This window comes from Nycticebus coucang, chromosome 3 (genome assembly GCF_027406575.1).
Source record: "Nycticebus coucang isolate mNycCou1 chromosome 3, mNycCou1.pri, whole genome shotgun sequence".
In the NCBI taxonomy this organism is placed as follows: Eukaryota; Metazoa; Chordata; class Mammalia; order Primates; family Lorisidae; genus Nycticebus; species Nycticebus coucang.
Window position 1 is genome coordinate 32,484,102 of NC_069782.1, and position 27,491 is coordinate 32,511,592.

A 27,491-nucleotide genomic window follows, 5' to 3' on the forward strand; every position below is an offset into this window, starting at 1 on the left:
TCTCACTCTGATAGAATCCTTATTTTAGCAATAAGTTATTTTTTTTCAAGGTTAAAACAGTACAATATAGGTGATGAAACAACATCTGAACTGGGCCTTTTACTTTAAAAGAAGATACTATTTGTGATTTCTTTTTTCGTTAATTAAAATTAATGCCTGCTTCCTTACCAAAATGGTGAGGTATATAGTTTATTACAGGGATTCTTTGTGAATATTTAAAAGTGCTGCATTTCCAAAAGACCAGGTTTAGAGAATTTCTAGGGCAGCTGATAAAATGGAGAACTGTCAAATGAGAACCAGACAGATCAGAACTGTAAAAGGGGAAAGTGGAAAGTAAATATGATATGATACGAGTCTGTAAAAAAGCAGCATACATACATAATTCTCTAAATTCTAGGTCTTATTTCCCATGATTTCTGGTCCTTCTGGTTACTTCAGTGGTTTTAACCATTATTTTTGTTGATTATTGATGCTTGGATTCAACATTTCCTTTTAGGTGTTTCAAAATCTTGAGTGCTAATGGTGAGGCAAAAGTATTCAGACCAAGGGATCGTGATGATATTGTGAAAACTGTGATTGAACCAATGGCATCGGAAGGCCTGAGAACCATTTGTCTTGCATTCAGAGATTTTCCAGCAGGAGAACCGGAACCAGAGTGGGATAATGAAAACGATATTGTCACCGGCCTTACGTGTATTGCCGTGGTAGGGATTGAGGACCCTGTGAGACCTGAGGTTGGTGAATCCTTCTGTATTCTGCATATGTAGACTCTCCTAACTGTAAAGGACCCTAGGCTTTAACTGTCACCAGTTTTCTAGTAAAAATCCTTACATTTGTGATGTTATTATATATTTTTCTGTGTGAACTCAAGATAAGTGAAACAGTAGTGCTCATGGTACCTGTGCTTCCTTTTATGGCTTTTAATCACCTTCTCTGAGATCCTCTGTGTTAATAGCACCATAACCTAGTACATTGCCTTAGACCAGGTAGATTTTTCAATTGGTATTTATCCTAAATTCAATAATAGATGTCATGAAGTTGTTTTCACAGGCCCTGGATCAGGACTGCAGTAGAGCTTTCTCTGACAATAGAAATGTACTCTATTGTTCAGGAGAGTAGCCACTAGCCCTATGTGATTGTTGAGTTCTTGAAGTGTGTAAGAAAAACTGAATTAGGTGCAATTAAAAAACTGAATTTTTTATTTTATTTTATGTAAACATTGGCTAGTGGCTACCATATTGAATGGCATGTAATCTTAGACTTTGCTTTTATTCTTAAAATCATCTTTACCCCCTATTTAGATTTTTTAGTTTCTTAAACAGCTATGTAGCGTGCTAGGCACTATCATAGGTACAGAAGACATAAAGAGTTTTTACTTCTGCTCCCAGGTATCAAAGAAATCACTGTCTTGAGTGGGGATGGACAAAAAATGTGATGATTACAACCCAGGATGTTAGTACCTTGGATGGATATATGCAGAGCATGTTATGTGAGCTAAGAGCATGAGCTTCCAACCTAGTCTAAAGGAAAAGCATCTTTTTCTTGAATTCTTGCTGTGTGCCAGATACATGCTGAGTACATATATTAGTTCATACTTTTATGAAATATGAATATTAACATTTGACAGATATTAAAAAAAAAAAAACTTAAGATGTATAGAGCTTTTGACCTTAGACCTAATGTGTTCAGATCCCAGCTTTGTCCATAACACATGTACTTAAAAAACCACTATACTCTATTAACCACTAGAGGGGTCAATATTAAGATTTCCTAGAAGGTTAATTACCTGATCTGAGTCTTAAAGGGTAAGGAGGTATTAGTTGCTAGACCATAGAGAAAGCAGGGAGTATTCTGAGCAAAGAAGCAACATAAATAAAAGCATAAACACAAAAACTGCCTCTGTTCAGTGAGGGTATCAGCTCATTGATTCAACATACAATGTGTGGTGCTGGTACTCTCTAGGAACTAGAACTATTTCAGTGACCAAAATAGCCGTGAGGCGTATATTGTAAAGGAAGAAGACAGGTAGAATATTAGATAAGGGACGGTGTGCCAAGTGAAAATGAATTCCGTGTGGAAGAAGGCTTGGTCCCTGCTGTCTCAGACTTTATGTTCTGGATAACATATTGGGAGGGGTGACAGTAAATTAAGAAAATTACAAATGCAACAAGGGATGTAAGGGATGTGCACGTTGTGGTGAAAGAAGGTAACTGGGGGAGACTAGGTTAAGAATTTCTGAAGATTTGGCATTTGAGGTAAAATCTGATGGCTCTTACAGGGAGCTACCATGTAAATAGTTGTAAGAAGGGCATTCTAGTCAAAAAAATGCAGAGGCTTGAAAGTGAGAAAAGTATTTAGCTATTTGAAAGGTGGAAAGGAGGCCGATGTTGACTGTAAGTGTAAAGAAGGATGAGGGGGCTTGGCGCTCGTAGCTCAATGGTTAGGGCGCTGGCCACATGCATGGGGCTGGTGGATTCGAACCCAGCCAGGGCCTCCAAAACAGCAATGACAACAATAACAAAAAAACAGCTGGGTGTTGTGGTGGGCACCTGTAGGCCCAAATACTGGGAGGCTGAGGCAAGAGAATCACTTAAGCTGTGACACCACAGCACTCTACCCAGGGCAACATAGTGAGATTCTGTCTCAAAAAAAAAAAAGAAGAAGAAGATGAGATGATTTGATTTCTGGCCTCACTAGACTGCAGGGATTCTGAATTTTATTCTGAAATTCAGCTTGAGAGGTGACATGATTTATGTTTTTAAAATACTGTTTTGGGTATTGTGTAGGAAAAGGGATTACAGATAAAGAAGAGTAGAAGCAGGAAAGCTAATTAGAGTATTGCAGTGAGCCCTGCCAAGAGATGATCGTGACTTGGCCTACAGTTGTGGCAGGGAAGATGGAAAGAAAGGGATGATTTCAAAGTGAAGAGGTGGAACCAATAGGAATTAGCATGTTGAGTTTGAGTATACTGTTTTTGACATTTGTCTGAGACACCTAATGTGTTTCAAGTGGGCATTTGTACCTCAGAACCTGGAAGTCTGGAAAAATTGTCTGTGAAACCGGAGGAGATCTTTTTAATTTAGGGAAGGTATGGCTCGGGAAGAGGGCAAAAGACCGAGAGGTTGCCACAATTAGAAGTCTCATGGAGGAGATGGAACCAGCCTCTAATTCGCCTAACTTGGTGGGTGATAAGAGGGTATATTACCAATGGAATAAGAGAATCAGAAGAAGCAGGCTTTTGAGTGATCAAGATAAATTCAGTTTTGGATTTTGTAGTTTCAAGTGCTTATGACAAGTGAGTAATGTTTTCTAACCTTTGGTCACAGGAAAATCATTCAAAGTTTCATACATTTACTTATGACTTAAATCTTAATATAATATTAAATCAGAATGTCCACAACTTTTGTAGTTTGAGAAATGTTTTAACCCCTTATGCTGTTGGTATTGAGGTTGATAAAGAGTTTTATCTTTTTTTAAACATGTGACACTTTTATTTTTGTCAGTCTCACAAAATGAGATGGTACTTTGATACTAACGTGAGACAAGGTAGTATGAAGCACCTGTTTCCGAGGCATTGTCTTGGACTGTACAACTTTGGTATAGGGAATCCTGAATGGTTAGATGTCTAAACCCAGTTTTAGTGCATGTGCCGTAGGTCCTTGTCTGGACAAGTGGAGGTAGTTTGTGAATCTTAAGTTTGAAGTATGTGATAATTAGTAGACAGTAAATATCAGTGTGCCTTTCTTATATATTATTTACCATTTACCACATCGTTTTAACCTGAGACTAGCTTCTCCCTTTTCTCATTGATTTCCTATCCAAATGATCTTGGGCTACTACCTAATTATCAACTGGTTAGATATAAAATAGATACATTTTATCTCAAATGAGCTATCAGGAGATATATCACATTTATGTAGCAGGCTAATGTGTTCAAAATCAAACACAGATTTTTTTTTTTTTTTTTTTTTTTTTTTTTGAGGAAATATAAGCAGGCTCTGTCCTTTTACTCACCATTCTAGCACTAGAACCTAGCACAGCGCTGGTGATATTCCCCTCCACCCCCCGGCTCCAGCAATCTGAATCTCTAAGAATTGACCGGGTGGAAGAAAATATTTCACAATGTGTATCTTAAAATGTATAGATGTATAGACACATATTTAAGTTGCTGGCAATTTCCGTATTTTGCTGTGCATAATGCACACTTTTTTGCCCAGATTTTTTGAAGGTAAAATAAGGATGTACATTATATGTGGATAGTACTACATCCATATTTATATAAATGTTTTTAATTATTTTATTTATGCTTATGTGTTAAAGTATAACTCTGTTAAAAAATAAATGCTAAAATTCCTTTGTAATACAAAAAACAAGTATCTAAATAAAAACAATAAAAATTTGAATTAAAAGATTAAAATTATTTTTTCTGAATGTTTGGGCATGCATTATACTGGAGTGCATTATATGCACAGCAAAAAACTGTACCTTACACATATGTTTTAAGACATGGCATGTGCTTTAGTATGTGGAATGTGTATCCTTTGGAAAATGCCCACTTGATGACTATTTCCCCGAAGATAGTTAATTCTGTCTTAGTAGTTCAAAAACTACTAAGCTTTAGCTTTATGCCAGGCACCTTTGTTCAGTGAATGAAAAAGGCATTGATGAGTCAGAGGTAAGGTAAATGTCCTACCTTCAAGAGACTCATTGACTCATTAAGGATTCAGGTAAACAAATTAAGATGATGTAATGTCCTATAATAGAGGTAGGTATAAGAAGAAGATGCTTTCTCAGGCCAAGGAAGCTCCAGAGAAATTACGTTTAAATTGGATGTAGAATAGAAGGTAGCCTGCATGCCAAATTTAGCCTTCGCTATTGAAATTGTAAGTACTATTAATATTGGACTCTCACGTCTATGGCAAACACAAGCTAGAGCCCAGTAGCTCTTTCACTAGACATATATATCTCATGTTTGTAATTTTCAACATGTTTTCCTCATCATATGACCTGCCTGCATGTTCCTGTATGCCTGAGTATTCAGCTTTTTTTCTTCTCAGCCACACACATTGGAAAAAGAGTTGTCTTGGGTCTTGGGTCTTGGGTCTTGGGCCATGCATTAAAAAAAAAAAAAAACACTAATGAAAGCTGATAACCAAAAAAAAAAAAAGTCCTACATACTTTTCCTGATATTCCACACCACGGTTAAAAAAAAAAAATCTTTACTAAATTAGCATGTGGCCTACAGGACTTTAGGTTGGACACCACCACCCCTGCTATAGGGACTTGCATTTGCAATCTCTGCTGTAGTAGGATCAGGGTGGACTTTATGGTTAGAGAGGAGCAGAAAGGGATTTTCTAGGCAAAAGGAGCTGCAGTAGCAGAGATGCAAAAATAGTGTGTCCACTATTCATCTATCACTTGTGGGTAAGACAAAAATTTCACCTAAGATCTAGTTGTGATACTGAGAACTTTGTTTTATGTATAATAGTTAAGAAATCATCATGCATTTTTAAGGACTTACTATGTTAGAAAAAGGACTCAACCATCAAGTATATGGATGTTTTAAAGAGGGAAAAACATGAAGGCAGGAATACCAATTACAAAATTATTGCAGAAAGGCAGTAAGCATCAGAGACTTGACTCAGGAAAGGTTTGAGATAGAATTGGCCCTTAAAGATGTAGAGAAAGGGAGATGCCCCTTTAGGCTTCTGCCAGATAGATAAGGGAAGCACAGTTTCTCTTTTAGACCCCTGAAGTGATACCCACTTTTCAGGTAGAACTATATGAATCCTGCTCTCCTAGGTGAGGTAAGGACAGGATGTAGATTTGAAAGTCGTTAGCATATAGATGGTAATTGAAGGTATGGCAGAGAAGTAACCTTTAAAAAAAATGGACTGGGAAAAATGAGAGCCACCCTTAACCCTGAAGGAAAAAAAGCAATTATATTCTGGTGTGATCTGGGTGGTAAAACCAGAATGGTAGGAAGCCAGGCAGAAAAGAATTGCCTAATGGTTGCCAGAGGGAAAGGTACTTTTAAAAAGTAAATAAATCATGCGAACAAATTAACTAGGATGACAACTGAAAATGTAGCCTGAACTAAGACAGTGGCCGTGGAAGGAGAAAGGAGAGATTATCAGGGATAATTTGAGAAATACTGAATATTGTGAAATGAAATGAGTCGTCCTCACTGTCATTACTTGTATCATGGTCATCTGTGGGACTATAAAGTAATGCATGTTTGTGCAGTGGTATCTCCTTCCTTTTGGAAATACTGATTTTCTTTAATAATGACTTTTTTTCTATGTCAACCAGGTGCCAGAGGCAATAAAAAAATGTCAGAGGGCTGGAATTACTGTGAGGATGGTCACTGGTGATAATATTAATACTGCTCGGGCTATTGCTACTAAATGTGGTATTTTACATCCCGGGGAAGATTTTCTGTGCCTAGAAGGTAAAGATTTTAACAGAAGAATACGAAATGAAAAGGGAGAGGTAAGGACTTTTTGACAGGTTTTTAGTTGACAAATTTTAGTATATTAAGAATTTCATCTTTCAAATACATACTGAATATGCATTATATGTTAGGCACCATTTTAGAGGAACCTGAATTTCCTGAACTTTTTATGCTAAGTTGTAGAGTTCAGTTTCCACAGGCAATAGGAGATTTTGAAAATGTGAGTATACAGTGGTACATAGAGCTGTGGTTTTCAAGGTCAGGTATGCATCACATTCACTGGAAAGCTTGTTAAAACAGATTATTGGGCCCCACCCCAGCTAAGGTAGACTCGGGGCCTTGCTCAGGAATTTGCATTTCTAACAAGTTCCCAGTAGATTCTAATGCTATTGATCTGTTGACCATACTTTGAGAACTGCTGATAAATATGCTAGATGACTAATTTGGGTCTATGAAACTAGGTTTTGGCACATTTTAACTTTGATAAAAATTTAATAGATTGAGCAAGAGCGGATAGACAAGATTTGGCCAAAGCTTCGAGTACTTGCAAGATCATCTCCTACTGATAAACATACACTGGTTAAAGGTAAGTAGATTTTTCAGTTATTTCCCAATTTCTTCATACAGAAATAAGTTTGCTTCCTAAAATAATAATAGACACTGAATATTAGATTGAGTCATGGATACTACATACAAAATCTAAGTACATTTCCTTTTGATGAATTGTTTATCTTTGGCGATAACAGGATAGTGCTTCTACTATAACCATAGTTTCTGGAGTTGGTCTTTACCCAGCATATAAGCAATCTCCATTTCTATGCTTGTTTAATTACTTTTAACCTGAGTCTCATTAAATAGACTAGTCAGGATATTCTGCAGAATCACCTTATTAAAGAAAATGTTTTTACCGCACATGTATTTACTTTTATTTAAGGTATAATCGACAGCACTGTCTCAGAACAACGTCAGGTTGTAGCCGTAACTGGTGATGGTACAAATGACGGCCCAGCACTGAAGAAAGCAGATGTTGGATTTGCAATGGTAGGAATTCACTTACTCAAGTATTCAGATATAATTTACTGGATGGGCTGTTTGTTGGTTTATTTGTTGACTAAATTACTGTTGATTTTAAATACTATCCCTCAAGATTAATTTGAGGGATAATTAATAAGCCCACTTTGGTTTATAAGCCTAGTCAATTTATACATTCGCTTTATTTGATGCCATGAAATCTGACTAGAAGATGATTCCTTTTGAACAGTTGTGACAGTATCATACATTTACTTTATATTTAACATTTTAAATATTGAAATATCTGTCATCTCATTGAACATTACTACAGCTCTCTTAAGCAGGATACTGGTATAGGACAGTTACATGTGTTTAAATTACAAATACAAGTGAGAATTTTCCACTGAACTAAAAACATCTTTAGTGGCACACGCCTATAATGCCAGCTACTCAGGAAGCTGAGGAAGGAGGACAGCATGAGATCAGCCTGGGCAACATAGCAAGACCCTGACTCTGAAAAAGAAAAAAGTAAAAGAAGTATTTGAATGTCATCATTTTGTACATAGTTGAAATCTTTTTTGATTGAAAAAAATAATCTATTTGTGTTTCCAAGTACTCAATTTAAATACTTTATTTCCTTTTAGTTTTATTTGAGTTTTGGAAAATACAGGTTACATAATCATGGTTCTTAAATCCAAAACTATTATAAAAGTGAATTTTTTAACCTAAACTTACAGCAGACTCACTTGACTACAAAACTTGTGCTGAACTAATGTGATGCTGTTACTTGTTCTACTTTGAAATATTCATGGAGATCTTAATAGGTTCTTATGGGGTGCTCACCCCTTTTGGGAGAAGTTATGCTATAGGGTATGTGCCTCCTTATCTTCTAAAATATGAGAGAGATCAAATTCTGAATTAACAGTCTAGCCCTGACAGTTTTTAGATGAGAGAAGATTGGTGTGTAGGTTTATTTGCATAATTCGTCTCCCTGACTTTGCTACTAAAATAGGAATTTAGCACATCTACCACGGTGGTAGCCTTTCAACAGAAGTGAGAGATGGAAAAAGAAATTATATGGGTAAATTTCCCTCACGCAGAAGCAATGAATCCAAGATCCACCCTACCTCATCCCAAATTTATACAGCTGGTAATTGTATTGATAGGAGATCTTGAAGACTTGTGAAGATTAGCTAAGAAGAGATGAGGAATAATTAAGTGCTTTTCCTTTTGCTCTAGGCAAACAAGATGATTCCCTTTCAGAACACAAGAGATAACTTGCTGCTACTCTTGAGCATTTAGCAGGATACTTATTGCTACTTTCATCTAGACAGCTGGCCAGTAAGGCAGCTTAGACAAAATGCATTTTAAAATAAAACTTCCTTCTCAAAACTTTAGTGTAAGACAGATAGTATGGGCTTTAAATAAATACAGGTAAATATAGTAAGACAAAAATACAGTACAGTGGCTAGCTGGTTGTGTTTGCTTAAGCTCTGAAGGTTTTATGCCTATTTCTACTACTTTTTTCCTTTAATAACATCAAAAATCTAATTAATTTCAAAAATAGCATAAGTGGTTAATGGCTTAGACTTGAAACCACTCCTTCTCAAGCTTGAATTCACTTTTGCCATGCATTTGTTCAATTAAAACTTAAAAGTTTATTGTCTTAGAGGATTTTTTTTTTCATTACCCATCAGAAAGTGCTATTGATTAGTTCTTTATAAATGTGTTTCCTATTTTTCTTTTTTTTTTTTTTTTTTTTTTTTTTTTTGTAGAGACAGAGTCTCACTTTTTTTTTTTTTTTTTTTTGGCCGGGGCTGGGCTTGAACCCGCCACCTCCGGCATATGGGACCGGCGCCCTACACGTTGAGCCACAGGCGCCGCCCGTGTTTCCTATTTTTCAAGCAGAAATAGCATTTTAGGGCATATTCTCTTGATGTCAGTAAGGTGTATATTCTAGATACATAGTCAGCCTTCCCTGACTGCAGGTTCTGCATCAGGAGATTCAACCAACTAGAGGTTGAAATTATGCGGCAGGGGAGTAGACATTTGTACCTACCTGTACTGAACATGTGCAGAGTTTTTGTCTTGTCTTTATTCAGTACAGTATAACAAGTATTTACATAGCAAGTTTTGGTCAGATTTCCTCATCTCATTATATTATTTTGACAAAAAAAAATTAATCACATAGATGTATTTCTATCATCGAAGACAAAACACTATGGTTGTATTTCAATAACCAAATACATCTGTGGTGGTGAAATCTAAGTCAGAATACTGTCTTTTTAAACTTTTAATTACTGGGGGACTCGTTTGTACATTTTCAGATGTTAAGAAGCCATTCTCAGTATTGCAGTTCAGAAACACTAGAGGTGAATAGGAGGCTCCTGCCCATTCACAGCACGTGGAAATAATCATGGGGTTGCACCAGTGATGAAGGCCTAAACACAACACAGGCACTTCTCAGTTCCAAATAAAGACCAGTTCCCTAGTCAAACAACTCTGAGGAAGTTTTAACTAAAAAAGATTAAACGGGCCAGGCGCAATGCCTCTCATCTGTTATCCGAGCACTCTGAGAGGCCAAGGGAGTGGATCGCCTGAGCTTAGGAGTTAGAGACCAGCCTGAGCCAGAGCAAGACTGTATCACTACTAAAAATAGAAGAAAAACTTATCAGGCTTCCTGACAGGTACCTGTAGTCCCAGCTACTTGGGAGGCTGAGGCAAGAGAATCACTGAAACCCAAGAGTTTGAGGTTGTTGTGAGCTGTGATGATGCCACTGCACTCTACCCAGGTGACGGAGTGAAACTCTGTCACACACACACAAAAAGGTTAAATAGTTCTTTTTTTTAATGAGCTTCTCAGAATTGCATGTTAACCTGCAGTGTCAGTGTCTGAATTTATCTTACCTCCATCAAAAGTCTGCATGGGACATGGTGGTCTACAATACAAAGGAGCCCATTATTTTTATCGTAGTAATTCAAGACCCTTTTTAGGGGGCCCCTTGAGAATCTCCCTCAGCTTCATAACTCACTACACTACCACACTCTCTACTCGTCAGGTTTAAATACTTGTATCTAATTTGGTGATGAACCCACTCCTAGGATGATACTAACCCATTGACCTAATCACCTCTAAAGACCCTCCCTCTCACCTTGTTGCATTGGATATTAAATTTCAACACATGAACTTTGAAGAATGCATTCAAACCATAGCAGGATTCATAAGAGTTAAACTTTCTCATAATTTTTATGAATGAATCATACTCCCTTCTGATTACTGCCTTGTGTCTCTGCAAAGATAATCAGTATTTTGAAAATTACTACTTTTGCCTGTTTTTGAACTTGGTACAAAAGAATCATATTATATATTATTTTGAGTCCTCCTCCTTTATTCAGCATTATGTTTGTGGGACTCATTTATGTTGCATATATAGTTGTAGTTCACTCATTTTTATTAACCTGTGATTTATTAATCTATTCCATTCTCCTCTTGCCAACAGTGTTATTAGTTTGAAGCTAAGTGCCTCTTCAGTAAACTTGTAAGAGATCTCCCTTTTTTATTTCTAGATTCAGTGTTTCCAGTGCTACCTGACACTGCTGGGTCCTGAGCTTTACAGAGGGCTCTGTAGTATTAAAAAGGCTACTTCTCTGCTTTCCCTACCATTGGCTTAGGATTCTGATATTATGGGTATGCTGAGTTACTCACCATTTTTTATCTACTTTGCAGCCTCTTAAGGGTTTTTGTGCAGAGTTTCCTATTAACTTTGTGAGGTTTTTATATATATACACACACATATACACCCACATACCTTTTTGTGTAAGGTTTAGAAAAAACTTGAGTAATGGGCTTTGTTCATTCCTTCATTTTTAACCTAACTTAAACTTTATTTTTAATGCTTCTTTGATTTCTGCTAAGCTAGAATATCTTTTAGCGTAATAACTGGAATAACTATTTTACCTTCTTATAGCAGAAATTTAAGCCAGCATTTATGAGGTATAATGGCAATTTTTTGTTTATTGTATATTATCTTTTTGAATATTTCAAAATTATATTTAAAATATTTAGTATAATTCACAGAATTTGTCCAGACATAGGGTCTCATGACTGTAGTCCCAACACTTTGGAGGCTAAAGCTGGAGTATTGTTTAAGGTCAGGAGTTCCAGACCAGGTTGGACAATATAGTGGGACTCCCATTTAAAAAAAAAATAACTGGTCATGGTGATGCACACCTGTGGTCTCAGCTACTTGGGAGGCTGAGGTAGGAGGATCACTTAAGCCCAGGAATTCAAAGTTGCAGTGAACTATGATTGGTGACAGAGTGAGACCCTGTCTCAGAATAAATAAGTAAATAAAAAGTAATCCACAGAACTTTTTTTAACAGGGTATTGCTGGAACTGACGTAGCTAAAGAAGCATCTGATATTATTCTCACAGATGACAACTTTACAAGCATTGTTAAAGCAGTTATGTGGGGACGAAATGTCTATGACAGCATCTCAAAATTTCTTCAGTTCCAACTTACTGTTAATGTAGTAGCAGTGATTGTTGCTTTCACGGGCGCCTGTATTACTCAAGTAGGTGATGATTCATTTATTAAAACTTGTTTATTTTAAAGCAAAAATGTATATAATAATCTGCCTTTTTAAAGCACTTAAATATTTAAATAAGCTGAAGCTTAATATTTTAGGTTAATTGATACAAAAGTGTAATCCTGTTCTGTTCATTAAGTTTTTAAATCCTAAAGGCTTCCTGAGAAGCGCTGAGTCCCTGAATAGTTGTGAATGTCTATTAGGAAACATATCTTTTCTAGGATTCACCGCTTAAGGCTGTGCAGATGCTGTGGGTAAACCTCATAATGGACACGCTCGCTTCCCTGGCTCTGGCAACGGAACCACCCACTGAGTCTCTCTTGCTTCGGAAACCTTATGGTAGAAATAAGCCTCTCATTTCACGCACAATGATGAAGAATATTTTGGGTCATGCATTCTATCAACTCGTAGTAGTCTTTACACTCTTATTTGCTGGTAAGAATTCAGTGTCTATTAGTAAAGCTTCAGTTAATTGTTTCTGTTCCAAGCTAATATCATCTGAGATGTTTTAATGGTAAAAATTTTTCAAGAGCCTCCACTCTATTCTTGACTTCCTATTCATGTTTAATGTTCTCTTTCTTTATCGGTGGGTGCGTAGGAAACTTTGGGAGGCAATATGATAGGTAGTCGGACGAGGAAATGAGTTCTGATTTCTTATCCTGGCTCTGCTACTAACTTACATACATGATCTTCAGCAAATCAACGTAGTTTTGGGGGCTTCAGTTTTCTCTTCTATACATCAAGAGAGTTGTACTGGATAATCCAGGTCCCTTCCAGCTCTTTCCATGCTGTCATTCCAGATCAAATAAAAGCTCTGGCTAAGTTTTATTGTTGTATATTTTCTTGACATGTTCAGTTATTTTGTATGCTAATTACAAAACCGTAATTTTTCATTCTTTCAGGAGAAAAGTTTTTTGATATTGATAGCGGAAGAAATGCTCCTTTGCATGCTCCTCCTTCAGAACATTACACTATTGTTTTTAATACCTTTGTACTGATGCAACTGTTCAATGAAATAAATGCCCGGAAAATTCATGGTGAAAGAAATGTGTTTGAAGGAATCTTTAATAATGCCATCTTCTGCACAATTGTTTTGGGCACTTTTGTGGTACAGGTGGGTAATTGACAAAGACATTTTCAAATTTGATTATTATATGGGAGACATTAGGTAAAAAGGTAGTTTATGCCAGAAATTACTTGATAGCTATGTATGTGGAGGTATTGCCTTGATGATGTATATAGTATCATGTTGATTAAGGTGTATATTAATGAATATAGAAACTCTGTCTCTTATTCTTAAAAGTAAATGCCACAACTAAATGGACAAATAGTTTTATTTCTTCAACTCTTAAATGAAATATTTTTCTTTGTTATAAAAGTAAATCAGCCAGTCACATTATTGTTTCTCCAGCATCTTTATACTCTTTAAATGCCCCTCATTATACCAAGATAAGGAAAAAGTTTAAATTTTAAAAATTAAAAACATTTCTACAAGTAAATATTGAATTTTTTCATGCCTTTTTTTTTTTTCTTAGAAAATTATTTCGGTTTTTTATCTATTAAAATCCAGACCTGATTGTCAAATCTATTATGATCTGACTGGGCTACTAACAAACCAGTTGGGAATCTATCTGTATAAATGTACAAATACCACTTGAATCAGAATAAAGTAGAGCTAAAAGGAATAGAATTTATAGCTTTTAAAAATTTGAATGTTAACTACCAAAATTACTCATTTTTAATATTTGGCAGCTACTTAACTGCCATATAAACCTATTATACTCACAAGAGCATAAATATTACTTAATTTTAATATTGCTATGCACACTGTTTTAGGTCATTTAGAATAAGGAGGGAAGCATAGTACTATATTATGAATTTTAAGCACATTTTTGGACTTCACTCTCTTTATAAAGGAGAGCAAATCTGAGGGCATGCTGCCTGAGCTAGCCCATATTTCATAGAATATTGTAAGTTGCCTTTTCTTCTGTAAGTCTATTCATATTTATCCTAACAAATCTAAATGTTAATTAGGGATGAACAGTTATGTAGAACGGAAAATAGCTTGCATATTTTGTCTACTTTTCTATAACATACAGTCTTTGCTACAAAAGTTTACTATCGTTTTTGAAAAGCATAAATTATTCAAAGAATTCTAAATAAGGGGAATGTAGTTATCTGGGGTGATTATCAGAAGCAGCATAAAGTTATTCTTGGTCATGAGAACTGTTGATTTTTAGTAAGCATAGTTGCATAGTTTAAACATAAAATACACATGCATTTAATAGATTGCACAGAGATTTTACTTTATTTCAGTTGCCTTGTTTTCAGCTGTGACTGTTATTATACACTATCAGAATAGTGATTGTTCAGCTTGAGTTTTAAAGGACATAAATTTGGGTGTTTCTTAAAGCATATGAATTTTTTAATTTAAAAGATTTAAATAAAACTCACTATTGATTATCTCTCCAGATAATAATTGTGCAGTTTGGTGGAAAACCTTTCAGTTGTTCAGAACTTTCAATAGAACAGTGGCTATGGTCAATATTCCTAGGAATGGGAACGTTACTCTGGGGCCAGGTAAAAATCTCATCAGTTTTTGTTCAAACCTAAAGTAAATTTTTCTGAAAAATTTTAGAGTGTATTTTCTTTACTCAGTTTGTTGCTTAATTCTGAATATTAATTCTTAATATTCTAGGTCAAAAACGAATTCAATGATACGGGGTTTTTTCCTATGTAGTATTAGTTCAGGATGTTGTATGTCTATTACGATTATGCTTATTTATACAAATACTGCTTTAATTTCTTGTTAAAGGTAATATATTTATAACTGGTTAAGATGCTAATATCCATATCTTAAATACCCATTTTTACAGTTCAGAATAAAGCTTTGTTACAAAAATGTAAAAATAATGTATGTTTTACTTGGTTACGTAGTTTAATCCAAAATATAGCATAGGAAAAATCTTGAGCTTTGAAGGTTATTATAAAAATAATGGTATCTGCAAAAAAAGTCATAAAATTATGTTTTAGATTATTGAGATTGTGTAGCTTTTTAACAGTGTATGTATAAAATCAATGCCAGAGGTATACCTCATCTTAACTAGGCAGCTTGCTTGGAAATGTTATGTCATTATTTTTTTTAAGTAATTGATAATGACATAGCCATTGTTCACTTTAAGCCCATTACTATTACTGTAGCTGGTTAGAGACTCTATGCTTACATTTTCATAAAGGAAGGTTAACATATGTTACAGTATATAATTTGTGAGCTAACTTATTGTCATTTTGCAAGTCAGTGAAAGCAGACTTTCAGATTTTCTTTAAATTTAGCTCGATTTTTATGCCTTTTTATTTCCCCTTTTTCCTGTGTTTCTAGATTCTGAAGTTTCACTTCTTACTCTATTACCTTATTACCTCTTCTGTTAAGTAGGACCCATCCTTGGTCCATATTTTTTGGTTACTGTTCTGATTATGTCATGTTTTCTGATAAATCTGGCCAGTTTCAGGAAGAGGGAATTCAGTACTGCATACATACCCAACATGTTTAAGTCACCGTCTGGTTGACGTTGTCTGCTGATTTTAAGTGTGCCATGGTGGGAAAAGAGCACTGGCTTTGGTGGTCAGGAGATCTTGGTTCTTAGTCACTTCACGTGTCTGAAATGAGGTGGTTGGACTAGAAGTTCTCTAAGCAGTTCTGTATCTGACTGCCTGCTTGTTTCTCCCCAGTAAACCCGTTTTCCTTAGGTGGCCGGTAACTCTTACAAGCTAACACATACTTACTGGTGTTTTTTGTATCCTTTGTTTTCTGGGGCATCTATGTCTATTTGATGTTGTTATCATTCAGTATTAATCCAATTTTAAATATTTGCATTTTATAAAACTAAATACATTTATTAGACAACACTGTTTTCCATGTAACCTTGATGACTTTTTAAATTTTGATACACTTTTTCTCATTGAATTCTTAACCACAGTAATGAAATACAAATTCGCATTATCAAAGCATGGTTTTATAATTAACTGTCTTGAATGTCCTCATTGAAATATGGAAAATATAATCAGGTCAATTTCCATTCTGGAAAACTTTTTATCCTTCAAACTTAAATCTTATGTAGCTAAGAGAAGAATTTTTTTGTTCTGGGAGCTAAAGACTAACCAACAGGACCTCAATTGCTTCATTGGTAAAGATAGTTGGCTACTTTCACAATTTTTGAAAACTTTAATAGTAAATTGATTGCTTTACCTGTACTTGATATGATTTATTTCTAAGTTCTTTCCCCTGTGTTATAGCTTATTTCAACAATTCCAACTAGCCGTTTAAAATTCCTAAAAGAAGCTGGCCACGGAACCCAAAAGGAAGAAATACCTGAGGAGGAATTAGCAGAGGATGTCGAGGAGATAGATCACGCTGAAAGGGAGTTGCGGCGTGGCCAAATCTTGTGGTTTAGAGGTCTGAACAGAATCCAGACACAGGTATGGGCCTGGTAGAAAGGTAGGAGAGACGCTGGGAGCAAGGGCCTTTTCTCCTGGGGAGGAGGTTTCAGTATGCTCCTTAACTTACTTTCTAGCCTTCCCAACCCACAAAATGTATTCTTTAAAAAAAAAAAAAAAAAAAAAAACTGGTGCCTGGAATGAGTGAAACTTTTAACTAATTATGAAGAACATGTCTATATGCCCCTAAGCTCCTTTTTTCCTAGCTTCCCCCACCCCTTTCATCTCAAAATGCTACTCTTGCCTATTGATCTGCTCTGTAAAAAGTGCCTTTTTCTTTTTATATGTTGATAGATGGAATGGTCCTTTCTCTTGTTCTCTCTCTCTCTTGCTGAGCAAGCTGTCACAATCTCTGATTCCTTGCAGATGGATGTAGTGAATGCTTTCCAGAGTGGAAGTTCCATTCAGGGGGCTCTAAGGCGGCAACCCTCCATCGCCAGCCAGCATCATGATGTAACAAATATTTCTACCCCTACACATGTAGTGTTTTCCTCTTCTACTGCTTCTACTACTGTGGGGTGTGAGTGTGTGTTCCTAAGTGCATGAAATTAACATTTCCTACTTCACACACCTAACGTTTTCTCATTTTCTCCTTAATGTTTAAATTCATTGTTCAGGCTTTTCATAAAGCTTTCTTTTCGTAAAGTGGATTGAGACCTCAAAGTGTTGTCGTTGTTGTTGTTTTATTTCTGAGAGGGCTAGATAACAGATGGAACAATTGTGACCAAAGATTAAATATGAAATCTGTGAGCTTGTCTCTGTGCTAACTTTTACAGTTAATATGGGGCATAAAATTGTAGCTTAGAATTTGTGAAACTACTATAAATTTTTGAGTATATGCCTTCAAACTTGTTTATACTGCATGGTTCCTAGAAGCATGTGACTTGAAACTGATCTAACAGAACCAGGAAATTGCATCTTTAAATCTAAAAATGAATTTAGTATTTTGACTTTTACCTCTTCCAGTTTGGAAAATAAATTAGTTACCTGAAAAGCTCTCAGTATACATAGCCAGTTGCTTGCCTTCTTAATCCGAACTTTGCTTGCCTTGCTTTGAATTCTTTTTTTTTTTTTTTTTTTTTTTGACAGTGCTAGGGGTGCATAGGGGCAGTTTCTTGTTTAAACTTCAAAGTTCTGGTAGTATTTGTGGCTTTTTCTTTTTCCTATTTGTATAATCAATTTAGTTTAAAACTGCATTGTATGTAAGAAATGTTCTGTTAAGTTTCAAAAGAAATGGGGAAAGCATACTGTTGGTTAATTATTGAACCATTGTACTATACTATAATTTTTATTAATTTACTAGAATAATAGATTTTCTTTCATATTTGCAGTAAATTGTAAACTCTATAAAAGGCTTACGAGCCATATCATCTTACTGTAAATTAGGATCTTCTGATTGTATGGTGGCTTCTCAGTATATTATAGGTATTAAAGATAAAAACCCAACCCAAAATCTACTGAGTTTGCCTAAGTAAAGTTAGCCTTGTAATGGGCAGAGAAGTATCTTTCCCATTTGGTCTTTAGCCAGTTAAGAAGTAAACGAAGGAGAGCTGGAGAGAGAATGAAATTAAGGGAGAAAATAGTGTAGACCGTTTATTCAGTGTTGTTTGTTCTGTTTGCTTAAGTAATTGTAATATGATTTTTTAACATATTGTAAAACAGGCAGGCTGAGAACTGGCCCATTTTACAGGTGCTACAACTGACTTGGACTTTAAATGACTTGTCCCTGGCTAATGAGCAGAGATAGCTTAATGTAAAGAAAAGAACAGAAAGTAAAGGGAGCCAAAGCCTTTGTCCTTATCAGCCCTTCCTTCAGAATTTTTAATTTGCAAAATTTCAAAACTGCAGACAGATTGAAATACTAATACATGTACATGAATGCTCTTTACCTGAATCTACCACTTTTTAATACTTGAAGGCATCTTTATCTATCTATATATGAATATATACACTTCTTTCTGAGCCATTCCAAAGTGGCAAGTATCATGACATTTCATCCCTAAATACTTTAACACGTACCTCCTAAGAGTAAGAAGCCCTGTGTATAATCACACTATGTTATCACACCCAAGAAATTTAACATTGATACCCTTGTGTTATCTAATGTACAGGCCATGTTCAGATTTCTTTAATTTTCCACGTCCTTTGTAGCTTTTTAAATCCAGAATCCGAAAGAGAGTCACTGACAGTTTGTGTTCTGACTCTTCAGTCTCTGACCTGGATACATTCCCTGCTTTATTTTTTATGACAATTGACTTTCTTTATAAAGTGTCCTATATGTTCTGTATTTATCTGGGTGTTTTTTCCTAGTGATCAGCTTCATATTAAAATTTTTTGACAAGTTTATCTCACAGGTAGTTTGGGTTCTATTAATTTTTATTTCAGCAGTGTTTTAAATGTCACTTGGAGGGGGTGACACATGCTTAGGTATACTATATATACCATATTTCTCTGTCTGGTTGTGTTCCAGGCTCTGTGTTAAATATCAGTTAAATCATAAAATGTTTTAAGATGTGCACACACACCCCCAGCCCTCTGCACACTCACCTCAGGCTCCTTTTTGATGCATGAATTTGTATGCAGCTGGGCCCATGTGGCCAAATGAATAGTGCTCCACTTCAGGGAAGTAGGGGCACACTTTAGAGAGAGGCAAAAGAAGGTTTGTATTTGTTGCTTCGAGTGTAATGTGTTCATTTCTTTATTCTGTGTCCCACACTCTTGGACTGTAAGGGAGTATCCAGGGATTGAATCCTAACTTGTTAGTGAGGTTATCATTATACACTAATAGTAGCAGTAATTCTATTGCAGTAACCGTAAATACCTTTCAGCCTTTACTTAGTGGAGCCTTGTCTTCAGTGCTAATTAACATTAGCCATCATAGAGTGGCATAGAGTTAATTAATAATGTTCCTACGTTTAAGGCAAGGTTTTGTTTTGTCACTGGGTTTCTGCCCTAATGTATGTAGAATAGCCTTAGAAATATCTGTGGAAGTCAGATTTCTTTGACCTTTATTTAGAGCCCTTGCTTTGCCTAGTAGAAGGAAAAATAATTATCTTTCAACTTTGTCATATGCTAGACTTGAAACATCTCTGGAGAGATCTTTTTTCCCTCATTTATTAGTTAGGTCTTTATTCTTAAAGATCACTAGAGAAAACATTTTATAGTTGTTGTTTATGAAGTACATCATTCTAATATTTGTCCTCACCATTAGTAAATTTTTTTGCTGAATAGCTACTGATGAGGGTCAGCAAACTATAGCCCATGGGCCAAATCTGGCTTATCTATTTGGGATAATAAATTTGTACTGGAATGCAGCCATGCCCATTTATTATAGTATGCACCTATGGCAATTTGCACTACAAGGGCAAAATGGAGTAGTTACTACAGAGATAGCAGGACCCAGAAAAAACCTGAAGTATTTCCTGTGCGGCCCTTTACAAAGTTTGCCCCCCGCTTGCTCCAGATAATTAAAACATTACACAGGTGGGTCTCCCCTTGAGAACATTCAATATATGAATTTCCAGCTTTAGAAGACAGGTAGAGCTTTCTCTTTTTTTTTTCCAAAGTATCCTTTAGTTGACCATTGCATTTCTTTTTAAGTTAGTGCATGTGGTAAAAGTAATGTTAAATACCAATAGCAGAAACGGGCAGTCTATTGATACATCAGCTAACGATTAAATAGTATTTTACAGCTATCTCCTTGTGTTATTCCTTTCTGCTATCAAATGTTAAGTATTTTGAAAAGTGAATAGTTTTGCAGAGTATATGATCTTGTTTCTTAATGTATTGTTTACCTTGATAATTTAGGTTCTTAAAATTACTTGATAATTATAATAATCATCTTAGGCTTTTTGTTACTTTATATGCTTCATGCAGTGTTTTTCTCTGTTTTCCCCTTTGTTGAACAATTTTCAAAAAAACTTTTGACATCAGTATCATTGAATTTTTCTTATTTCTGGTAATCTTAGAATATGTATGTCATATATAGTAGGTTTTAATAGATAATAAGTAGAAATTTAAAAACTGAATATAATAGTGAGGCTTAGATTTCATGAATGGGTAATTAGAGTCATTTATGTTTCTATTTAAGCTGAATTCTTCATGGTGTTAATATAGTTTCCTCCCTACCTAAAGTATTGTGCTCATAATTATTATTTTCTTCAGAATTACTGCTGTACACTGAGAATTTTACATATAGAAAGTAATAAAGATCACAGCAAGTGCAAGCTAGCTGAGTGTCGTGATTAAATCATGAGTCATTTCTTATGTTCTTTATAAAGGAGAAAGTAAAACATACCTGGTTCGATGGTTCCTGGTTAATCTGGATTTTATTGTGTGTCTCACATGAGATCCAACCTCTGGAAACTGTATTGCTCTATTGCTGAGCTGTCCTTTTAGGGTGCTGAAACTGTAACCACAGTCAAGTAGCTTGAGTATAGGAGGCAGAAGGAAGCATTAGCTAACCTTGATCTTAGAAAATGTTTATTCTAGTGAAGTTTAGTGATAAAGTAAGTGTATGTTCTTTTACTGACTTCCCAGAAGCCTGGATGAGGAGCCCAGAAACCCAGGTTCTAAGACTCCTCCCAGTACTAATCAAGAGCTACTTGACATCATGTATCCATCCTCCCGGTTGCTTAGTTTCAGTACTTACTTACTAGTTAGAATAAATGTCTCTAATATTGTTTCAGATAGAAATTCTTTCCAATAGAAAAAAAAATCTTATGCCAACATTGAAGTTTTGGTAAGAAGGAATTCCTCCGGTTTTACCTGCCATGGTGTGTGTGTCTAATTGTATATACCCGTATACTTGTTGCCCTCACCTGCTCAGTCTTTATACTCTGAACCTCTTCGAGCTCTGCTGACTCCCAAGTCTCTAAGTTTGACATATTCAGAAAGTGGATTTATTTACCTCCTCATTGCTCCCCTCTACACTCATGTTGTTTTGAAAAGAAAAGAAAAAAAACCCCACAGATCACATAACTCTGTTTGCATTGGCAACAGTACCAACAACCTCGTCAAATAGGGAGCAGCTTCAGGGTCATCTCGAACAGCTCTCATCACCCATCAGGTTTACTGAGTGATCTTCAATTTGTATTCTCTGTGCCTCCTGACTACTGACACCAACAGATTTTATTTTTAGAAAGTTATCTTTTTGCTTTTTAAACTTCATTATTAGGACTGGATACCTGGTAAATGTCACACGTATAAAATGTGAATTGTAATACTTCACAGTAAAACACAAAATGAATTACTATAATGGTATAGTAATTATAGTAATACTATAATTGTAATAATGCTAGCATTGTTTATGTTCTGGACGTGAGGCACTTTACATCTCAGTAAAGGGAAAGGGGGGAACAGGAGGAATATGAGAAATTGAAAATTATTTGCTGTTGTTCTTTGGTTGAATTAAGGAACTAAAGTGAATAGTACAAGTAGAATTGTGAGGTAGCATGTGATCAAGTTGTGAGACAAGGTGGAGGGGACGCTCGCTGCTCCAGGTGTGGATCGTGGCCCAGCACAGCATCTGTGTCACCTCAGAGATTGTCAGAAAGGCAGGATCTCAGGCCCCTGCTGGATCAGAATCTGCATTTTAACAAGATCACACGCTAATTTATATCCACGTTAACATCCGAGAAGCCCTGGCCGTTGATATTTGTCAGCTAACACTGTTCTAAGTCTGTGGTGTACTAATTTAATCTCCCATAACAGCCCTATAAGGCATGTACTTTTATTATTTTCCATTTAATAATTGAAGAAACTTGTTTGACCAGGGTTCTTGGATACTAAATAGAAGAGCTAGAATTCACCCTGACATTTGCCTCTGTCTTTCTCATTTGGCTGTGCAGACTCTGTATAAAGGGCTAAGTGAGTGTAAACTAAAGCAGCTCACAAACAAGGTTTGACTGAGAGGAGGTGAGGTTACAATCAGAAGTTGGGCACATGGCCCTAAATTCTAAATTACATTTTCAAAAAATACATTCACCGTGTTCATTTGAAGAAATGTATTAATTTATTCATTATGTTTTTTTCTATCATAGAATGTCAAACTATCAGTTACTTCTCTTCATATTATGAGTAAATAATGTCTTCGTTATTGAATAGGCTTTATTAGGATGAAAGCAAAAGTAAGCAGTGTATTTGAATTGGTATATATAGTACGTGCTCTACTGTGACGTGTACTTGGGTTTTGTCCCTTTAATCTGCACGGCACTGAGTTAACAACACCTGACATTAGCATGCGCTGTCATGTGTTTGAGTCTGACTGCGTGTTAACCTCTTTCATTCATACAGCAGACTTCTGAGAAGGAAGGTGAATGGTTGGGCTGTTTAGGGGTAAAAAAATAATAGAACACTCAAACTTTGTGTCTTCCTCTTGGGAAATTTTTCACAAAAGAATCTCAAAGGTTTTTATTTTGTTTTGTTTTTAATCTTTCCAGATTTAAGTTTTAATCCGTTATAGAGAAAAATACTAACACTTTATAGCTAAATGGCATATACTCAAATATTTATAGCTGTTTAATGGCATTTTATAGATATTTATTTGGGTTTCGTCTTTATTTTTATCTTTAATTAAGGGAATCGTGGGGTAGATGTGAGTTCATCGTGGCATTCAGCATATATTTGCTTGGCTTTTTCATAGTCAATGACACCCTAATTCCTAGCATGATAAATAGTAACCCTTTGTGCTTGACTTTGTTTAAATTATTTGAATTGTTTTCAAAAGTATATATTTTTTTAATTTAAAAAAAATCAGCTAAGCTTGTGTATGGTTAAGTTTTTGTTCTGTTTGTTTTTTGTTTGATTTTGTTCTCTTAGGGAAAAAATCCTATAAAATGGCTATTAAATTTTTAGCCAGTGACAATGAGATTTTTCTTAGTATTACTTTGAATTCTATACCTCTTAATTCTTAGAGTATGTGGTTTTGTTGTTCTGTAGTGTCCTACTAAAATATTCATTTTTTTACAGTGTATTGCAAGTTCCACTGCATTACATGCAAATATGACTCACTCATACCTAGCTGTTTGTGGATTCAAACTCATAAGTGAACCATTTTTAAGTCACGCTAATAGTCTGCTGATATCCGTCTGTTTTCTGATATTTGCAGATTCGAGTGGTGAATGCATTTCGTAGTTCTTTATATGAAGGATTAGAAAAACCGGAATCCAGAAGTTCAATTCACAACTTTATGACACATCCTGAGTTTAGGATAGAAGATTCAGAGCCTCATATCCCCCTTATTGATGACACTGATGCTGAAGATGATGCTCCTACAAAACGCAACTCCAGCCCTCCACCCTCTCCCAACAAAAATAACAATGCTGTTGACAGCGGAATTCACCTTACAATAGAAATGAACAAGTCTGCTACCTCTTCGTCCCCAGGAAGCCCACTACATAGTTTGGAAACATCACTCTGATTGTAAACTGAATGTTAATACACTAGCTGCATTGTAAAGAAACAAATTGAAACTGGGTCTTTTCACATTTTGTGACAGACAAGATAGTATTCTTGTCTTTGGACTTCAACAGAAGACACACTTGTACGAATGTAGATTTATTTTTTTAAAAAAAAAAAGCAAAGCTTTCTGCCAGACTGAGGGTGCTTTTTGGGGGGTGGGAGAAATGAACTGACAGATAAACAGTAACTCGGCGTAAGTGACCCGTGGATCATCAGTAGTACCCAGGAGTGGTCCTGAACACAGTGTATTATTATCAGAGCTTTAGTTTATCTCAGTCCTTGATGGGAGAGAGGGAGGAGTAAAGCTGGGCGAGACAAAGAGCCCTGGATCATTGAATTGATACTTTAATTTCTGCTGTTGGCTGTTAATAATTTGGATTATTTATGTTTATAAATGATACAGATCTGTTTACAAGGTTTGTAGATACTTTTTTTGTTCCTGTTCATAGATGGGAAGCTTCCTTATAACTGATGCAGAGAAAAATTAGTCCTTCAAATACTGCTGTATTTTCAGGAAAAAAAAAAAAAGGGGTGTTTCTATTGAAACTGTACTAAATTTTTGCCTACAATTTACCTTGTTAAATATTGTAGATAAATTGCTAATACTAATAGCCAAATAGATAACACTAATGCTTTGTTTAAAAAAAAAAAAAAAAAGAAAAGAAAACAAAAAACATGAGCAGTGGTGTTCTAATGAAGTTATGGCATCTGTCCTAATTAGTTTCTTAAATACATTTACTACTTAATGGTTTTGAAACAACTGTTTAATTTTTAAAATTTTTGAAAACTTGCTAATAACCTTTTGTTCAGAATTTAGTAGATTGTTTAATGCAGGTCATCAACTACATAATGAAAGATGCTTGAAATGCTTTTGTTATTTCAGGCGAATTAAATTAAATCAAACTATCAAACTACAAGAGAACCTTAGTCCTTTTTGTTTTTGTCTTAACATGTTAGTTCAGTAATGTGTCTTGGTGAACTGTGAGTGCACTGTATTGATTTTTCTAATAAATCCTTAGAGATCTTCATACAGCATGAGGGCTGTTGGCATTTTGAAAAAGGTTAATAAGTAGAAGCATACATGTTTTCCTTTTGTTTTTGAAACTTGTTTGTAAACATAAATAAATATGCCCTTTTATTAAATAAAATTCATGGCAATGTTTTTTTAAAAGACATTTCAGCTTCTTTACTCAATTCTGCATATAGAGTGCTTCAGTCTTTTCTTTTAACTGCAATTGGAATAAATTTCAAGATGGTAACAGCCCCATGAATAACACTTTGATTTCTTGGTGGTAATCGCACAGGTTAAGAAAATTATTACAGTTTCGTCATTTTGACGTATTCATCATAGAATTTAGTTTATCTAAAAAACTCTCACAGTTTAAAAAAAGATAATGACCACTGTTATCTTTGATACACTTACGTTAATTCTGAAGTGGCCAAATAACAGATTAGGGAAAATGAGATTATATGAAAAGGTGGAAAAGGTTCTAAAAGGATACATTTAGATGTAGTAATTAACTGTATGCTGGAATGCCTATTTTTCAGCCAATTTAATGCTTTAGCATTATCCTTTTTTCTTTTTTTCTTTTGTCAGCCTTCCCTTTTTTGCTTCTGTCTTTACCTTTTAGAAACTAGCGTAGTGTTAGGGCCGGGATTTCACCAGTTAACACAATCCTCAGGCTGACATAAAGTTTACGAGGATTACTTCTACACCTGAGAGTGCTGACCCAGCAAAGACACATTTAGTTGATGGTGCTTGATATTTTTGGTGGGTGGGGGAAATCTTTTTCTCTCCATCAAATCTTTGCAGCAATCCTCTGCAAGTCTTAGAAACACATTGGCCCTGTCAGCATTTGTAATTGTATATTTCTTCATCAGGTATTTATAGCAAACTATACTGTAAAAAGAGGTAGCATGATATACTGGGAAGCGTATTAGACTAGGAGTCAAGACCTGGTTCCTAGTCTTGGTTTTGCCATGAGTGTGCTGCATGACCTTGGGAAAATCATTTACTCTACATGAGGGTGGTGGACTAGACTCTATCTTGAAGAACGCTTTCAACTCTAAAAATTGACCCTATCAACTGGAGAGCCTGCAAGGCATAGGGAACAGAAAAGGGAAATGTTTTCAGTTTTGTTTTTTGGTTTTTTGGCTTTTTTTTTTGGGGGGGGGGGTTATGCTTAAATATGAATGTAATTTAGAAGTGCATGTGCTTTGGAGGATTTGTATTGAGCTTTTACAGTATTCATTTTTCAACTCAAGGCAATGGCTTTTTACACCAACTCTAATCCATAAACGGATTTTATGACATCCATGAAGAAGTAGCAGGACATGTTTAGTGTGTATTTCTCTCTTTGAGACACTGTAATTTCTACCAGAAATTTCCAGAGCATTATGTAAGTAGAAAAAAATACAAGCAAGCTGTTAAAGATCTTGGATCCCATTAGTCTGTATAGCTGAAATCTGTAATTCAATCACTTTTTCTCTTTTATCCTCTAACCAAAAAATTGTTTAATTTTGCATCCCAAATGTTTTTAATCTTTGTATATTTTTTAAAAATCCTTTTCTCCTCCTCATTGCCTTTTTTGTGGTTGTAAATAGACTTACTTGCACTTTGAAGATGAGTTACTCCTTGTCATCTTACAAATATGTGATATGGTAATTTTCATAACAGATGTCAGTTTTGAACCAAGAAATGGTGATTTGTTTATAAGAAAAAAAACTGGCTTCATTTCTGTGAAATTGCTCTTTGAAAATTTCTTTTTACACGTGTAAGCCAACTGAGATACCGTGACGGTGTTGATTTCTTTCAATGATGCTTACCATCTATTTTAGCCACTGAGCCTTTTATTATTTGTCTATTTGTAAAGTTTATTTGTCTTAACTCATTTAATAAATATACTGTTTATCTGTTTCTGAATGGGGACTGAACTTTTTGAATATTGATTTGAACATTAGATTTTGGAATTTTTTCCAATTGAAATTTTAAAAATCTGATGAAAATCCTATAATGTGCTTGAAATGTTATGGTTGTATTACAGTGAATCAGTGTTCCAATATGCATGATCTTGCCTCTAAAACCAGAGCGGCTACACATTTCCTGTTCCTGCCCACCATCATCTTCAACCCTTGGGGCACAATTGATCATTTCTGCAGCCCCTGGGAGTGTGATGTTTTGGTTTTAGTTTAATTTTTCACATTAACTGTAAGAGCTTATTTTTTTTTCATTTAGGTAATCCCCAGTTGTCAATAGCAATTATCTGAATGCTATGGTAAATAATAATAATAATAAAATTGCCCTTGGTTTTTATAATAAAGTATTAACATAAATCAGCAACTATGTTGGAGTAATGAGTAAACTTGAAATGATTGTGAGTACCATATTTTTGATTAGTACAAATTACTAGAAAATTATGGAGTATATATTTAAGTACCGTATTTGTGGCATGAAGATACTTTCCATTTTGTCAAATTGGGT

At 35.2% G+C, this 27,491-nt stretch overlaps 1 protein-coding gene across 6 annotated transcripts in view; it reads left to right on the forward strand.

Annotated features, from left to right (window-relative positions):
• ATP2B1 (ATPase plasma membrane Ca2+ transporting 1) overlaps positions 1-26,933 on the forward strand; it is a 121,835-nt gene extending 94,902 nt beyond the window's left edge. For 2 of the 6 annotated variants that reach the window (XM_053582768.1, XM_053582769.1), the window contains exons 12-22: positions 497-734; positions 6,313-6,492; positions 6,953-7,040; positions 7,389-7,495; positions 11,849-12,040; positions 12,277-12,490; positions 12,958-13,169; positions 14,528-14,635; positions 16,349-16,531; positions 16,916-17,067; positions 23,658-26,933. In XM_053582768.1, coding sequence (XP_053438743.1) covers positions 497-734; positions 6,313-6,492; positions 6,953-7,040; positions 7,389-7,495; positions 11,849-12,040; positions 12,277-12,490; positions 12,958-13,169; positions 14,528-14,635; positions 16,349-16,531; positions 16,916-17,067; positions 23,658-23,670 — 1,687 coding nt within the window. In that variant the 3' untranslated portion in view covers positions 23,671-26,933. The remainder of the gene's footprint in view (positions 1-496; positions 735-6,312; positions 6,493-6,952; positions 7,041-7,388; positions 7,496-11,848; positions 12,041-12,276; positions 12,491-12,957; positions 13,170-14,527; positions 14,636-16,348; positions 16,532-16,915; positions 17,068-23,657) is intronic. The other 4 variants (XM_053582764.1, XM_053582765.1, XM_053582766.1 and 1 more) reach the window with 2 other exon arrangements.
• The last annotated feature ends 558 nt before the right edge of the window (positions 26,934-27,491 follow it).